General features: G+C 36.8%; 1 protein-coding gene across 1 annotated transcript; it reads left to right on the top strand.

The window, feature by feature from the left end:
- The first annotated feature begins 6,681 nt into the window (after nucleotides 1–6,681).
- LOC123839400 (heterogeneous nuclear ribonucleoprotein A1-like) lies at nucleotides 6,682–7,621 on the top strand. The gene has a single exon (XM_064586549.1). The coding sequence runs from the start codon at nucleotides 6,710–6,712 to the stop codon at nucleotides 7,604–7,606; it is 897 nt and encodes a 298-aa protein (XP_064442619.1). The 5' UTR covers nucleotides 6,682–6,709; the 3' UTR covers nucleotides 7,607–7,621.
- The last annotated feature ends 7,847 nt before the right edge of the window (nucleotides 7,622–15,468 follow it).

Below are 15,468 nucleotides of genomic sequence, written 5' to 3'. Positions count from 1 at the left end.
TGATCTCAGGATCCTGGGATGGAGCCCCATGTTGGGCTCTCTGCTCAGCAGGGAGTCTGCTTTTCCCTTTCCCTCTCCTTCTGTGCTCTCTCTCTCTTTCAAATCAATAAATAAAATCTTTAAAAAATATATAGAAGAGCTTTGATGATGAATGAAAGAGTAGCATTCTTACTATGTTGTACATCTGAAACTAAAGTAACATTGTGTCAAATATACTTCAATAAAAACAAAAAAATTAAAAATAATAAAGTACAAAAAAGAAAATAAAAGAGTGGGATTCCCATAAAGAATTCATAGATTAGAATCTGGCAGAATAGCAAATCACAACTTTGAATATACTTATATAACTAAATTCTGTGAGTTAATATCTATCAATAATTGGCAGATAAGTAGGTTATACTATTTTGCCATTTCTATCTTCATTCTAAAGAATTGTTGATTTCATAAATGGCCACGTAAATTTGCCTACTTAAAATAGCGCAATGAAACACTCTTTTGAGGCCAGAAAAAAATGATACATTTGCTTGTGTCTTCTTCTCTGTTTCCTCATCTAATTGTTGGGGATTTGAATCCTTTGGGAAATATTAGACTTCTAAATGAATAGCAAAATAAAGCATTAGACCTGAAAAGATTTGTTGAAATCATTATAATTTGAAAACATTAGCTCTGTAATTCAATCTATACGTAAAACCAGGGGGAAAAGTTACGCTTCATGTTCCATTTATAGCTTCTAGAAAGTAGTTACAAGCTGTCTGGTATATAAGAACTTGTAGTGGACATGAACTTTTTGTCTGACTAGAATCAGAATCTTCAGGGAAGCACCCCTGCTGTCCTTGGCTCCTAATAGCTCTAGGAGTGAGCATGTAACTTAGGTCTGGCCACAATAGTGGATGAGAAATGGCAGTGTGATCCAAGTCAGGACAATCGAGGTCATTGGCAAAACTTTGGCTAGAGCTATAAGGAAAGAGGTGCTAGCTATATAATGTATGTCTAGTGGTGTTAGTGGCCATCTTCACCTCTACACTGAAGACCCTACTTAGAATTAAGCAAATCCAGAGGAAAGCAGAGTCAAGAGATAGAATGATGCAGATTCCTGATGACATCAGTTATACTTCTATATAGAGCATGCTTGAAGCTAGATTCTCTTCTTGACTTTAAGTCAGTCAATAAATTGCTCTCTCGTTCTCTCTCTCATTCTCTCTCACTCTCCCCCTGTAGATGTAGATGTATGTACATATCTATACGAGTTCTAGGGGCTACAACTAAATGAGTCTTGATTAACACAGTGCTCAACAAATGCGAGTTTGTGTCCCCTCTTCCTTTCCTTTTTATTTCTTTATATATCACTTGAAAGACTGCCAAAATGGGTGCATTAGACTACAGAATATATAACTCTAGACTATTGGACTGTATAACAAACTATTTTGTGTGAAGGGGGACAGAACATTTTTTAAAAGGAATAAATATTGTTACATGTGCGACTTTTTTACATTACTAATTTTATGTCAGATTTGTCACTTACAGAAAGAAAAAAATTACCGTGCATCTCTAGCTTCTCTCTGAATAAAAGATAAAGTATCATGAGTTTAAAAAAAAAGAAACCTCATTGTAGTATAAGAACACAGACACGCACTTCCATGTTTCACAAGCCTAATTCTAGAAATTCAGAGAAAACTCCAGAAGGCATAGACTATATTGTGTTATGTAGGTATTTAATGAAAGCTCTATTCTTTGCTGAAAGACCTAAAACCAGATGTAGCTATTCTTCAACCCCTGTGTGGCTTGTAAATATGCCACATCCCACCCTATACATCAGGAAGGCAGAAAAAAAATCTTAATGATGTTTCCTTGCTGAATTTCATAGTGCATTAGCTAGACCATATACAAAATAAGAGAAGCTGGAGGGAAAAAACAGGAAATGGTTCTGGCTGTCACAGAATATTCTAAGAATAAATAAAATAAAATCATGTGTGTTTCTATTGATGGTTCTTGGGGTGAAAGACAGTGGGGGAGGGGCGCCTGGGTGGCTCGGTTGGGCGACTGCCTTCGGCTTGGGTCATGGTCCTGGAGTTCCGGGATCGAGTCCCGCATCGGGCTCCCTGCTCGGCAGGGAGTCTGCTTCTCCCTCTGACCCTCCCCCCTCTCATGCTCTCTCTCTCAAATAAATAAATAAATAAAATATTTAAAAAAAAAAAAAGACAGTGGGGGAAAATTAGGGAGCAGGCTAAGTTGTTGAGAAATAACATCTTCATGTTGTGAACACTATAGGAAGAGAAATCAAAGGGAACTTGTTTCCTTTCTGGCCCAGCTAGAATTTGAAGAGTTTTATTTAGTAGAAGGCAAATGACTCTCTTCTTCAAACCCTGCTCCTTTCTGTGATGTTCCCCTTGAAACAGAATTGGGTCCTTTTCCAAGAATATGCAACATATATTTGTATATACTCAAATCATTTCATTTGGTCTCATACCGACTGCTAGTTCAGTCACCATTTCTTATATACCCACCTACACAAAAGGAAAAGATGCTTTTGCAGTCCTAGTGCTTGGCATAAGCAATCTAAGCGTGAAATGATGGAATCAGTATTCCTATAAGGAGCAAGATATGCTTCCAAACAGTGTTCTACAAGTAAACAGATATGTGATCAATACCACCTCCTTTTTCAGCTAATTTTTGACCTCTCTTCAGGGCACTGGCTCAGTATGTTTTCTCCTTTTTTTGTTTAATTGCTACATTAACCACCAGCAGCAGAAAGGACCATGTGCAACCAATCTGCTGCCCAAGTGAAGGCTGTGTTCAATACTTCAGTGTTTCCAAAAATGATGTGCCACTTGTTTGGCTCTGCCTATAACCTTGTTCTCAGTTTCTATCTGCCCTGGGCCTCTTCCTCCTGCCACATATCCATATGAGCCTAACTGCACCCCATGCAGCGCCAGATGCTAGAAATGCCATGATACCAAAGCATGTGACACCAGGATGATCTGCTCTTTCCCTTATAATTAAATGAGAAAACTGGAGCCCCGTGAGGTTGGCTACCTTGTGAAGAAAAGCAGGTGTTAAGGTTAAAGACAGCACACAGCAATACCCAAGGTAACCAGCACTCTGAGGCCTCTGTCCAAAACCATGTCACATGCTTTCCTCACGCTTTAACACACCTGTCATTTCCTATTGTGAGCCGCCCAGGCACTGGGTTGGCGACATGCCAGGATTAAACCCGCCGAAACCCGCTGGCAACTCTTCACTGCATGTCCATCAGCATGTGCTCTGAAAATCCCTCAGACCCTCAGACTTGCCAGCAGCAGCCAATGTTTCCTTTGATAACTGCTATCTCCCAGCAAACCGCACTCAGAACAGATAGCCCATTGGAGGGCACTTGCTCTTATCTCCGCTCTCCTGTACCGCTAACAAGCTTCTCTCTAATAACCATATAATGATCACACACTGAAAGAAGGCTTAAGAAAAAAGAAAGCAAGTAGTGCAAACAAGGTTTGCAGTATAAATTATAAACATGAGGACACTGTGGATAAATTCCTGGTGATGCTGGGTACAAAGTGTAACAGTTTGGCTTCAGAAGATTAAGTACGGCAAGAAATCATGAATTTTATAACTTTACCCCAAATTCAGTCTGTGCTTAGGCCTCTAGCCTTGATGCTATTGATTTATCTTTAATATTAGCATCTAACACTTTCCAAAATTATCTTTCTCCTAGAATCGATGTAAATACCAAATAATTATCGCTTAATGCTGCATTATTCTTCAAGCCATTTCAGTGTTAATGGCTCAGCGTTAGATACTGAAAAACAATCAGTAGAAATTGTGCAGCTACTAATAATTTTCCCAGATGTATATATTCCTTATAAAGGAAGGTTTCAAATTTTGGAGTGTGAATTCACATTTTCAGGCAATTCATGAAGCATTTACTATCTCAAGTAATAATGTAATGCCATCACAATTAGCCAGATCCATCTCCTCTCACAAATGTATATCTGACTTATCTGAAAATTTCCTATCATCAGCTATGGATTCTGTGGGGGTGTCAGCTTCCTACCCTCTAATAAATAATCTCAAAGGAAGAAATTAAAAGAAAGAATGAATCAGAACTGTCCTGTACTCCTTGGTGATGTACAGCATTTTCACTTCAGTCCTGTGCCTTGCCTTATCCTCAGCTCTTAGCACTTACCTTGGTGACCATCTGGCACATGGACCTCACAGCCTGTATTTCTCCTTGACTTCAGTGCCCTCCATCCCAAAGCCAGCCACAAAAGTTCCCGATCAACCTCATCATAAAGCTCTAGTCCTACTAAACTATAAGTCACATGAGAGCAGAAGCTAACGCTCACTTACTTTTGCAGCTCCCACAGCATCTGGCAAAATGACTAGCACATGCTACACCACTGAGGCTTGAAAATCTTTCTGATGTGAGTGCAATATATCTGAAATCCTTACCTCAGCACTCTCTCTCTCTCTTCCCTAATCACAATCCTGCCATCTGTCTTCCTCCCCATCTCCAATCACATCTGCACCTCATTCTTAGGAAAACATTTAATAACCGAGTCTTTTGCACTTCTTCCAGTCCATCATGATCTTTCCACTGGCAGCATAATCCCTACTCAGTCCTGGACTGCTGCTGAGGCACATCCCTGCCAGCCCCATCACCACCATCAAAAGCCTCACCCTGTGACCTACTGGCAAGCTTAACTCCAAATTAGTTTCCCACATAAGCATGCCCTTCCGATCTATTTCTAGGCTGATTAGGATGTCTAGAGAAAAGTGAAGAAATGGCCCAGTACAGGCACATATTGGGAACCACAAAAAGACTTATTGGCTACCTCTCATCAATTCTTAACTTACTCCTAGTGATTAACCTGTACTTTCCTCTCCTTAAGCCCTCAACTATTCACACTTTAAGCATGTCAGATTTGCTAACATTCTATTCCAAAAGTCTGATATCACAGGCTAGTTATATAAAATGGAAGTACATCAATGAAATACATTCCATGCAGTTAAAATGGGGAAGATTTGAATTTCTCAATAATTTTTAATGTGATAGCCCAATGAACTCTATTTCTGTTGGTGGGGGTGGGTTTCAATCATGTGGCCAACACTTTGGTATGTGACTTTATTCCCAACAAATAATTCATTTGAGAAGTTCAGCAAATGTGTTACCTTTACTGAAAAAAAGAAAAAAGTGCTGACATATACTGTCATCTATCAAAGCATGAGACCACCATTCAAACTTTGAAACAAAACCCAACGCTGCAAAGCTTGACTTACTGCTCACCTCGGCAAGGGAGAGCAATGCTGGTTAGACATTCAGTGTCACTGAATCAAGCAAACTGCTGATATTAGGGGGTTTTAAGAAAAAGAGGGTGGAGAACAGGGGATTGTGTTGGTTACAGAGGCAATAACAGTGTCAAAGGTGACTTATGTTGGATAAAGACACATGCTTATGTTGATTACAGAAACAGGAATTGGTCGTCGTCAGCTTTAGATGCACCGTCATTGGAGTGAATCCACGGCTGATTGGCTGACTTTAAAAGCATGAGGCCATTACTAATTGGTTGGCTTTCACAGGTGAGTTCACATAAGCAAATTGTCATTGGTCAATTAGGTTTAAAACCAGTTCTGGTGTCTACCGGTTATCATGTCAGATTTCTCCTGGAGTGTGAAGAGTTTTTACAATTCCCATACTTAAAAAAGGTAGTAGCTATAGTAAATTTTGGTATTGGCAGTATTTTTTAATTCTATCTAACATAATATGCCATTCCCTTAACTAAAACAGAAGACTTAAGTTGGCATAGAGGCTTCATCTGATTTGCCAAAGTCTGTCAATCAGTTGGTAGTGACAGCCTAGAGCAGCATATCGAGAGGACTGTGAAATTCCATCCAGGCCCAGCAGGTTAGAGTACCATCATTTATGAGCCATGTTTGTTATAGAGAAAAGAAATGCATGGCAGCATCATGCCATGTCTTTTCTGATTCTGCCCTAGCTCCAAAAGCCACATTTGACTAGGCTGGACTCCATGAATAGTTATGGCAGAGATCAATTTTAACACGAATAAATTCAATTGGCTGATTCTAAGCAATTGGCATTTAAAAATGACAATGACCAGGGTAGAATAAAGGGTAGGTGTGCTAAAGCAATGAGGACAGTATCAAAATTCAGTAAAATTTTGTAAATTTAAACAGAACGAAAGAACATTTGTATCCAAAGACGTAAGAAAGAACAAATATTTATATCCAAAAGGAAGAAAATTTAATTGGAATACATGTCATTTTTTTTACCTTTTCTCTGAAAAAAAATTCTAAATTCAATTATGAAATTTAGTGACAATGAATAAAATGTTTCCTAAGATTAATTCTTTATGGTTTTTAATTTCAAATTCAAAATAAAATATTTTATTTTTAAATTTTTTGATATAAGATATCTCTGTCTTAGTCTAACAAAGGGGTCTTAGTCCAATAAATAATATCATTCCCCAAAAATATTATTGCATACAGGAGTATTCACTTTTCTCTCAGGACTTGACATGTGCATTTTCCACTATTTTGAAAGCAAGTCTCAAGATCTCAGCCTATAATAACTTCTGAATTAAGTGAAACACAAACTTGAATTGGACACTTGGTTAAAGTATAAGAATATGTCATGTAGCTTTCTGCCCATGGACACCACCGAGTAAGCATCGTTAAAGTCTCCCCTCCCACCACTGTCATGTCTAAGTCAGAGTCTTCCAAAGAGCCTGAACAGCTGCGGAAGCTCCTCATCGGAAGTTTGAGCTTTGAAACAACCGATGAGAGTCTGAGGAGCCATTTTGAGCAATGGGGAATACTTACGGACTGTGTGGTAATGAGAGATCCAAACACCAAGTGCTCCAGAGGCTTTGGCTTTGTCACGTATGCCACTGTGGAGGAGGTGGATGCAGCCATGAACGCAAGGCCACACAAGGTGGATGGAAGAGTTGTGGAACCAAAGAGGGCTGTCTCAAGAGAAGATTCTCAAAGACCTGGTGCCCACTTAACTGTGAAAAAGATTTTTGTTGGTGGCATTAAAGAAGATAATGAAGAACATCATCTAAGAGATTATTTTGAACATGGGAAAACTGAAGTGATCGAGATCATGACTGACCGAGGCAGTGGCAAAAAGAGAGGTTTTGCTTTTGTAACATTTGATGACCATGACGCTGTAGACAAGATTGTCATTCAAAAATACCATACTGTGAATGGCCACAATTGTGAAGTAAGGAAAGGTCTATCTAACCAAGAGATGGCTAGTGCTTCATCCAGCCAAAGAGGTCGAAGTGGTTCTGGAAACTTTGGTGGTGGTCGTGGAGGTGGTTTTGGTGGGAATGACAACTTTGGTCGTGGAGGGAACTTCAGTGGTCGAGGTGGCTTTGGTGGCAGTCGAGGTGGTGGTGGATATGGTGGCAGTGGGGATGGCTATAACGGATTTGGTAATGATGGAAGCAACTTTGGAGGTGGCGGAAGCTATAATGATTTTAGCAATTACAACAATCAATCCTCAAATTTTGGACCCATGAAAGGAGGAAATTTTGGAGGCAAAAGCTCTGGCCCCTATGGCGATGGAGGCCAATACTTCACCAAACCATGAAACCAAGGTGGCTGTGGTGGTTCCAGCGGCAGCAGTAGCTACGGCAGTGGCAGAAGGTTCTAATTACTGCCAGGAAACAAAGCTTAGCAGGAGAGGAGAGCCAGAGAAGTGACAGGGAAGCTACAGGTTACAACAGATTTGTGAACTCAGCCAAGCACAGTGGTGGCAGGGCCTAGCTGCTACAAAGAAGACATGTTTTAGACAATACTCATGTGTATGGGCAAAAAACTCGGGGACTGTATTTGTGACTAATTGTATAACAGGTTATTTTAGTTTCTGTTCTGTGGAAAGTGTAAAGCATTCCAAGAAAGGATTTTAATGTAGATTTTTTTTTTTTGCACCCATGCTGTTGATTGCTAAATGTAATAGTCTGATCATGATGCTGAATAAATGTGTCTTAAAAAAAAAAAAGTCACATTTTAGTAAGGGAGTCACTAAACCTTCCAATATCCATATATCAGCTTATTTTTGCCATCCTTAGCTCATCACTACATACACAATAATTCCAGTAATTTTTATAGCTTACGTTTTTATTTTTTATGATCCCCAAAAGGAAAATGATTACTGCTTATAATGAAAATGAAGAGAAAATGGGTGTTCTAAGGAACTAATGAAACTCATGAATTTAGAGGATTGTTTAGGTCTCCAGAACTGTTCCTCATGATTGTCAAGGATCTGTTCAATTTTAATTTCCCTCAACTGTCCAGAGTTTAAAACTGTACACCTCTAGTATTTTCTTTATGACAAATTATCTTGATCTCTCTACTCATCAAGATACGAACAAGAGCTGAGCTCTTGATGATCTTTCTTTATACTCAAATAGTCAATTCAGGGGACAGTAGTAAGCACTTATATATCTATAAAGTCTTCTACTAGACACAGTGAGGGAAGAATAATGGACTATATAAAGACTGCATAAAAATTACAGATGCGCAGTAACAAAAATAGGATTTAATATCAACATTTAGTGCAAACTAGAAATGCAAAGGTTAAAAAAAAGGCAATGTCATTCACTAATGGTATGACTAAGCAAATTTCTTAACTTCTCTGAACTTTATTCTCTGTATTTCTAAAATAGTAACCTCTCTTCCATTGTTTTTAATTATTAAATGTGATAATTCAGTTAGAGTGTTTATTCAGTACTTGACACATGACAAGCATTAATAAATATGAGTAAAGGCATAGTGACATTGGGTGTGGATATCAGGGATGGCTTCCTCAAGATGGTGAAATCCAAGCCAGCTCCCAAAGTAAAATTCAAAGAAAAAAAACAGAATTTATTCCAGGTAAAGGCATGAGCAGAGAAATGGAAATTTTCAAGAAAAGTATTTAATTATCTTCATTTTAGAAATTATGTACTATTCTGCATAAGACCATATTAATTTTCATTTTAATAACATAGAAACTGAATTGAAAGAGATCTTAAAAAGACAGTCAGCCTATTTCTTTGGCTTCAGACAGGCAGGATCATTTTTATGCTATTTACCTGTTGTTTACTTGAGATGATAAAAAAGAAAAATCATGGCAATTTTCAAAATCTAAAACCCTTTATTTGGTGACCAAGCCTATCTTTCACTTTGAGGTTAAAATAACACTTTCTAGGGCGCCTGAGTGGCTCAGTCGTTAAGCGTCTGCCTTCAGCTCAGGTCATGATCCCAGGGTCCTGGGATCGAGTCCCACATCAGGCTCCCTGCTCGGCGGGAGGCCTGCTTCTCCCTCTCCCATTCCCCCTGCTTGTGTTCCTGCTCCCGCTCTCTCTCTCTGTCAAATAAACAAATAAAATCTTAAAAAAAAAAAAAATAACACTTTATAGAAGTAGCTGCCCCTGGATGTACTCTACAAGGGCACCCTGTAGACCTCTTTCCTTTCCCTAATCTGTCAGTTATCATTAATGTTTCTGACAATCTGCTTCATCCAGGGCACCTACTGAGGTGGACGGTGTTTCTCTTGAGTGTCTGATTTATGGATAGAGAACAATATTCCACATGAAAACTTCAATCAAGCAAATGCCCAAAGAAAGATCACATGCCGCAAATAACTTCTATTTGTCCATCTTGGTAGATGGAGATACCAAGTGTTCCTTAAAGTGCACACATTATAAGAAGGGACAGGGTTGCTTGTGGAAAAGAAATTTTTTTAATCAATAAACTTTTAAAAAAAATAACCTTCAATAAAGTGGATTATTAAGGTCTCCATACACTTAGTTGTTTTTTTTTTTTAAATTTGTTTTCAGAAGGATTAATATAATCAAAGATAAATGTGGACATTTTATTTGCAACAAAAATAGAATAGCTTTCATAAACCAACACTCCCACTAAAAGTAACTTGAAAAGCTGTATAAAATAGTTTTTAAAATATTTCTGTAGGCATTGGAGAACTTTTAGGGCAACCAGGAACTTAGGGGCCAAGCTCTGAGAAAGAAGAGAAATTCTTTGAGTTGAGCCCAATATTGTGCACGCAGCTTTTTCCCTTGGTGCATTTGCTGAGTCTTAAGCAAGAGATGAGCAAGGGATGGCAGGGGCTAAAAACTTTTGCAGAAGGCAAGTCCTAACAGGCAAAGAAGACATTGAGCTTTCTCATAGAGCTAAGAAGAATAAATTGCACTTTGGGCCTTCTAATGTAGGAGGGGCCTTGAGGGGCGTTGGGGTCACTGACAGAAGGGAGGCACAAAGAAGTAAGCCCAAACTCACATATGTATTCTCCTTATAGCATTTGCCAACTCTTTAACTGCTGTTTATAAGAAGCTTGACTAAATACAAAGACAAAGATAGTTTGGAAAGTAAAAGAATGAAAAAATGATACAATATGCAAAAAATAATTTTTAAAAAGCTGCTATGATCACAATAATATCATAAAAACATACTTTAAGGCAAGAAACATTATAAGAGGTAAAAAAGGGTTCTCATAATGGTAAAAGAAAAACTATAACAACTTTAAACTTGTATCTTTCTAATAGCATAGAGTTTAAATATATATAATGCAAAATTTAACAAAACTCAAGAGGGAAATGGGTATATCCACCATCACAATGGGAAATTTTAAGACACCTCTCTCAGAAGTTGATAGACTAAGCAATAATAAATCTGAACAATACAATTAACTGGCTTTAATTACTTTCACAAATTTTTAAGGCAAGATAGCAGAATAAACTTTTTTCAAGTGCAGTGAAATATTTATCAAAATTGGCCCATCATAAAACAAGTCTCAACTAACTTCAAAGGACTTTAATCATTCAAGAAAATTAACCCAAAAACCAGAAACAAAAAGTAATTAGAAAACCATCAACTGTTTGGAAACTAAGCAAATTATGGGTCAAAAAAGTAATCATAATAGAAATTAGAAAATATTTTTAAATTAATGATTATTAAAATACAAAATATGCAATCCTGTGGAATTCAGGTAAAACTGTAGTTATAAGCAAAATTTTAGTCCAAGATGAATATTTTAAGAAAGAAGACTAAAAACCAATGTTCTAAATATCTATTTTATGAAACTAAAAAATATTAGCAAATTAAATCCAAATAAAAGTAGAAGAAAAAAATTATAAAGAATAGAAATAAAGTAGAAAATATGCACAGTACAGAAAAGCAATAAAGCTGAAATTTAGTACTTAAAAAAAACTAATAAAATTATAAACTCCTATTGAGAGAGATCAAGAAAAAAGAAGGAAGGCACACATGGCCAATATCAGTGATACAAAAAAGGGCATCACTACGCACTATGGACATTAAAAAGAAAATTAGAAGATATATGAATGTCAATAAATTTGAAAATGCATATAAAATAAATTCCTAGCTAAATACAACTTTCAAAAATTAACACCTAGAAATTGAAAATTAGAATATTACCATACTGGAAAAGACATGAAATCTGTAATCAAAACCTAACGACCACAAAACAATCTCCAGATTCAGATGGCTTCACCAGGGAAGTCCTCGGCACACTTAAGAAAAGTATGATACGGGCACCTGGGTGGCTCAGTTGGTTAAGCCACTGCCTTCGGCTCAGGTCATGATCCTAGAGTCCTGGGATCGAGTCCCACATCGGGCTCCCTGCTCAGCAGGGAGTCTGCTTCTCCCTCTGACCCTCCCCCCTTCTCATGCTCTCTCTCTCTCATTCTCTCTCTCAAATAAATAAATAAAATCTTTAAAATTTAAAAAAAAAAAAAAAAAGAAAAGTATGATACAAGGGTACCTGCGTGGCTCAGTCAGTTAAGCGTCTGCCTTCGGCTCAGGTCCTGATCTCAGGGTCCTAGGATCGAGCCCTGCATCGGGGCTCCCTGCTCAGTGGGGAGTCTGCTTCTCCCTCCCCCTCTCACCCTCCCCCTGCTCATGCCCTCTCTCTCTCTCTTTCTCTCAAATAAATAAAATCTTTTTTAAAAAAGGAAAATATGATAAAAATGTTATATGAACTCTTTTAGAGAATAGAAAAAGAGGAAACACTTCTCAACTCATTTTATAAAGCCAGGATGATGTTTATACCAAAACCTGACAAATGCAATTCAAGAAGGATCTTTATAGACAATTTCTCTCATGAACATAGGCATAAAAATCCTAAACAAATAAGCAAATCAAATCCAGTAGTACATAAAAAAGAAATCATAACCAATTGGGGTTTATTCAAGTAATACAAAGTTGGTTTAATAACCCAAATTTAATCAGCATATTTACCACCTCAACAAAGTAAAGGAAAAAACCATATAATCATATAAATATATATAAGAAAAATTATTTGATAAAATTCTACACCCATTTTTCATTAAAGAAAACTCATGGCAAACTAGGAATAAAAATAGGAGCTTCCTTAATCTATAGACAATATTTATAAGAAATCTACTGAAAATATCTTGCTGAAATTTTTCAAATTTCTCCCACCTCCACTCTGGAGATCATGAATAAGATGAGAACACTTTCTATCAACACTTCTAATCAATACTGTATATCTTGCAATTAAAAAATTACAAGATATGGGCGCCTGGGTGGCTCAGTCATTAAGTGTCTGCCTTCAGCTCAGGTCATGGTCCCAGGGTCCTGGGATCAAGTCCCACATTAGGCTCCCTGCCAGGCGGGAAGCCTGCTTCTCCCTCTCCCACTTCCCCTGCTTGTGTTCCCTCTCTCACTGTCTCCCTCTCTGTCAAATAAATAAATAAAATCTTTAAAAAAAATTACAAGATATATATATACACATATATATATCATACATATAGACACACATACATATATTTATAATTTTAATGTTATAAATATTAAAAAAGAAAAATTATCATTTTTCACAGATAACATGACTGTATGCATAGAAAAATCTAAAAGAATGTTCAGATATTTATTAGAATTAATAAAAAAAATTTAGCAAGGAATCTATATAAGATCAATATGCAAAAATAAATCTATATATACTAATAACAAAGTAACAAAAAATAAATATTTTAAAGACACCATTTCCTAACCCATCTAATACCTAGGTATAAATTTAATAATAGATAGTCAGGACTTAAGCACAGAAACATGAACAGATATTTTAAAAGCTCTATGTAAGAGAAATACCATGTTCTCACATTTGAAGACTCAATATTGTTAAAATGTCAGTTTTCCCAATATTGATACCTATGTGAAATGCAACCTCAGTCAAAATCCCAGAAGGTTTTAAGGAGGAGGTAGGAACAGGTTGGTTCTAAAAATTGGTATGGAAATTTAAAGGACCAAGTTAATTCAAGGGACCAAATATAGAAGAAAAACAGAGCTGGATAACTTACTCCACTGTTATCAGGACTGAAGATACCAAGCTCCAGTAATTACGATACTATACTTGGAACATAGACTGATAGAACAGAAGAAAGTCCAGAAAGAGATTGACTCCTTGTGATGAAGGAGACACTGTGATGTAGAAAAAAGAAAGGTTTTTTCAGGGGCACCTGGGTGGCTCAGTCGTTAAGTGTCTGCCTTCGGCTCAGGTCATGATCCCAGGGTCCTGGGATCGAGCCCCACATTGGGCTCCCTGCTCGGCGGGAAGCCTACTTCTCCCTCTGCCACTCCCCCTGCTTGTGTTCCCTCTCTCACTGTCTCTCTCTCTCTGTCAAATAAATAAATAAAATCTTAAAAAAAAAAAAAAAAGGTTTTTTCAGTAAATAGTGCTCTGTTAATTAGATACCTACATAAAAATTAAATACATTCATTGACACAAATATCAATTCTAAACAGATTGTAGATCTAAATGTGTAACATCAGGCAATAAACCTCCTAGAAGATGAATAAAAAAAATATCCTTATGACCTTGTGGTAAGCAAAGATTTCTTAAATAGGACAGTAAAGTCACTAAACATTAAATAAAAGAATAATAAATTAGACTACATTAAAATAGTGAAGTTCTGTGCATCCAAAGATACTGTCGTAATAGAAAATTATGGAACAAAGTGGGAGCAGAAATTTGCAATTACATATCTATCAAACTATTCATATTCAGAATTTAAAAAGAACTCTTCCAAATCAATTAGAAAAATGACCTACTAGGATAGTTGACACTACACAGAAGAGATTCTGCAAATGGCCAATGAACATATGAAAAGTTGTTTGATTTCATTAGTCTTCAGGAAAATGTAAATTAAAACCTCAATGAGATTTCACTGTACATCACCATAATGGCTAACATTAAATGACTAATAATACCAAGTGTTGATCAGGATGAAAAGCAGTTGGAACTCTCATACACTAATGGTGATGGAAAAAAATGTATAACCATTTTGGAAAACCATTCAGTGGTAGATACAATTGAACATAAGCATTTCCTATGACTTAGCAATTCTACCTCTAGATATATATATGTGTTTATATATATGTACATAACAAAAGACAGACAAGATACCTTATATGAATCGATGTGAATAGCAGCACTATTTGTTATATAGCCAAAAATTGGAAACAACCCAAATGTTCATAATAAATAAACAATTAAAACTGTGTTATATTCATACAATGGAATATTAAACAGCAATGAAAATGAATAAATTACTGCCACAACTACAACATGGAAGAGTTTTACAAACATAATGTTGAGTGAAAGAAGCCAAACAAGAGAGTACATATTGTGTGATTTCTTTCATATAAAGTTTAAAACTGACAGCCCTTATAGATGATGATAGACATCAAGACATTACTTACCTTTGGGAAAGAGGGATAATGACTGGGTAATTTACGAAGACAGGTCTGAAGTGCTGCTAATTGTCTATTTTTTTTTAAGATTTTTTATATATTTTAGAGAGAGAGAGTGAGTATGCATAAACATGTGAACAGGAGGAGGGGCAGAGGGGGAGGGAGAGAGAATCCTCAAGCAGACCCCCACTGAGCCTGGAGCCCCACACAGGGCTCAATCCCAGGATCCAAAGACAAGAGTCAACTGCTCAACCAAATGAGCCATGCAGGTACCCTCTAATTGTCTATTTTTTATCTGGATAGCAGTAAAGAAGTATATTCGCCTCATCAAAGGCTATCAAGCTTTGGATTTATGCATTTTTCCATATATATGTTATACTTCAATAAACAGTTTAAAAAAAATTAGTGTGACTACATGAAGTTGGACATTGAAGAAACATTGACTCCTATTGGCAATGGACATTAAGAATAGGCCTACAATCTAATTGAGCATTCACAGAAAACTGCAATTTCAGGCACAGAAAAAGGCATTCTGCTACAGTCAAGGCGACTAGAACACTCTCTAAAGATTAATGGAAGTATGCCAGAAGATTGCATTTAGATTAGGATATCATAATACCTCAAAATGGAGTGCAGAGAAAAAAATTTTTCTAGTTCAGAGGGAATAAGTTTTGGATATAGAAAATAAAAGCATCAAAATCATTTTTCTATTGAAGG

Source organism: Mirounga angustirostris, unplaced genomic scaffold, assembly GCF_029215605.1.
Source record: "Mirounga angustirostris isolate CCGP_5_RB_7025 unplaced genomic scaffold, mMirAng1.0.hap1 SCAF_3, whole genome shotgun sequence".
NCBI lineage: Eukaryota > Metazoa > Chordata > Mammalia > Carnivora > Phocidae > Mirounga > Mirounga angustirostris.
The sequence above is the reverse complement of the archived record's forward strand: the minus strand, read 5'-3'. Positions and strand labels throughout refer to the sequence as shown.